This window comes from Austrofundulus limnaeus, unplaced genomic scaffold (assembly GCF_001266775.1).
Source record: "Austrofundulus limnaeus strain Quisiro unplaced genomic scaffold, Austrofundulus_limnaeus-1.0 Scaffold85, whole genome shotgun sequence".
Taxonomy (NCBI): Eukaryota; Metazoa; Chordata; class Actinopteri; order Cyprinodontiformes; family Rivulidae; genus Austrofundulus; species Austrofundulus limnaeus.
Genome location: NW_013952487.1, coordinates 23,537 through 25,600, shown reverse-complemented (window position 1 = coordinate 25,600; position 2,064 = coordinate 23,537). Strand labels below are relative to the sequence as shown.

At 43.6% G+C, this 2,064-nt stretch overlaps 1 protein-coding gene across 1 annotated transcript in view; it reads left to right on the top strand.

Moving 5' to 3' along the window:
• slc4a11 (solute carrier family 4 member 11) overlaps positions 1-2,064 on the top strand; it is a gene marked incomplete in the record, with an annotated part of 74,800 nt that overhangs the window by 58,342 nt on the left and 14,394 nt on the right. Inside the window, 1 exon segment of the mRNA XM_014011806.1 lies at positions 1,679-1,763. Within this exon segment, the coding sequence (XP_013867260.1) occupies positions 1,679-1,763 (85 nt within the window).

Here is a 2,064-nt window from a genome sequence, read left to right as displayed (position 1 = left end):
CCCCCCCCCCCCCCCCCCCCCCCCCCGCCCCCACAGGGAACTCCCACTAAAGAGGCATTAAGGTTTAAATTTACGACTTGTAATTGGGAAATTCCCATTTCTCGGTACAACTGGACCACAGCAACTGTAGCTGGTGAAAATGCATAGAAATGGAGATTTTAAACTTCAAATTTCAGTGGCTACTTTTGAGTCTTTTGCAACGCCACCTGGTGGTGGGAGGCTGTCACCTCACAGGTGAAATAATCAACATGCATTATGGGAGATGTAGTTTATGGTCAAGGCTGACTTTAAAGCAGCTTATTTTAAGACATTTCGTTGAAGTGCTTGCAGACCATTAAAAAATGCTGCGGCGAGCCACATTTGGCCTGCGGGCCTTGTTTTTGACACGTTCATAGGATCTTAAGCCTTATTCGCATGGGATAAGAATTATCTGGGGACCCCATGTAATAAATAAATTACTTACGACGTCTGTTTTTTATGTGGCGCGTTCGCACGGGATAACCCAAGCCTGAGATTTTTCTGAAATTTACAGAACATCTCGTGAATGTGGTATTGAAGTCTGGTCAGCTCACGCCTTGAACAGCAGTTTGTTTGTTCATCAAGCGTTTCCTCTCCTATTTACAACATTTCACAAGTTATAAGGTGTTCTGCTGCATGTCCTTTTGGAAAATACTACAACAACGTAAGCACCAAATACAAACACCCATACATATCAAGCTGTACGGATTGTCCATAATTTACAGGGATTTTCCATCATTCTGCTGGCATACGGACTTATAGAGCAACCTCATGGATTTTTTCAAGTCTTACGGATTTTTTAAAGCCTCACTTTCAAATTAATGTAACAGCAGAGCCTGTAGGACGTTAAAAAAAACAAGAAACATCAAATCTTCCAACCTGTTCTGCTAGAAATAAGATTAGAAATAAGTTACGGCACGTAACGAGTCGGGTTTTTCCGGCCCGGGACACAAAAAGGTTTTCAGTGCACTCCAATCCAGCCTCCATTCTTCACCAAAAGCAAATAAAAATGCACCCAGCAAACCAAAACTGCCTAATTACTTATGGGATTCAGCTCATTCCTGTCCAAATCACAGAGATTCCTGTTCACACTGGATTAGTCTCACAGGACCTCGGAGTTCAGCGGTAATTTGTGGGGAATTCTTACTTTACAAATTACTGACATGGTCGATGCACACGGGATTAACAACACAGACAATCTCTGTAATTATTACAGAAAGCATGGGGTCCCTATAAAAACTAATCTAATCAGAATAAGGCTTAGACAGCAGGATGACCCCCCTGTGGAAGTCCACCCAGGTAGGACTCCTCTCTGGGTTTATAGACCCTCACTGTGCAGGTGAATCAGAAGAGCAATGATTCGTCTCTTCAATGGTTTATCTGTTTCATTTCCACCATGAGGACTGAAGTCTGTCTGCACGGAGCTGCAGAACCACAGATCAGGGCTTAAAGGCTGCAGGCTCTAATCCGAGGGGCTGCTAATTAGTTATTACTGAAGCTGGTTATTCTAATAAACTCATCCTTTGCATGAGAGGGAGCTTCCTTTCTTTGTGAGACACTTTCTCTGTTTTTTAACATGTAAAGTTTCTTAAATTTGAGCAGTTTGAAAAGAAAAAAGATTTGAATGAGTGCTGGTTTTCTTGTCCTTTTCTCTCCACAGTGTAAAGACTTCTTCAGAGCCGGCCGGGGCATTTATGAGGACCTGTGCCGCAGACTGCCTTTCTACACTTCTGACTTCACAGATGGTAGGCTGGACCTGGTCTGGACCTGGTGTGGACCTGGTCTGGACCTGGTCTGGACCTGGTCTGGACCTGGTCTGGACCTGGGCTGGACCTAACACTAACCCTACTATATGTACCAGGTGTACCACAGTATATGTACCAGGTGTACTATATGTACCAGGTGTACCACAGTATATGTACCAGGTGTACTATATGTACCAGGTGTACCACAGTATATGTACCAGGTGTACCATATGTACCAGGTGTACTACAGTATATGTACCAGGTGTACTATATGTACCAGGTGTACTACAGTATATGTACC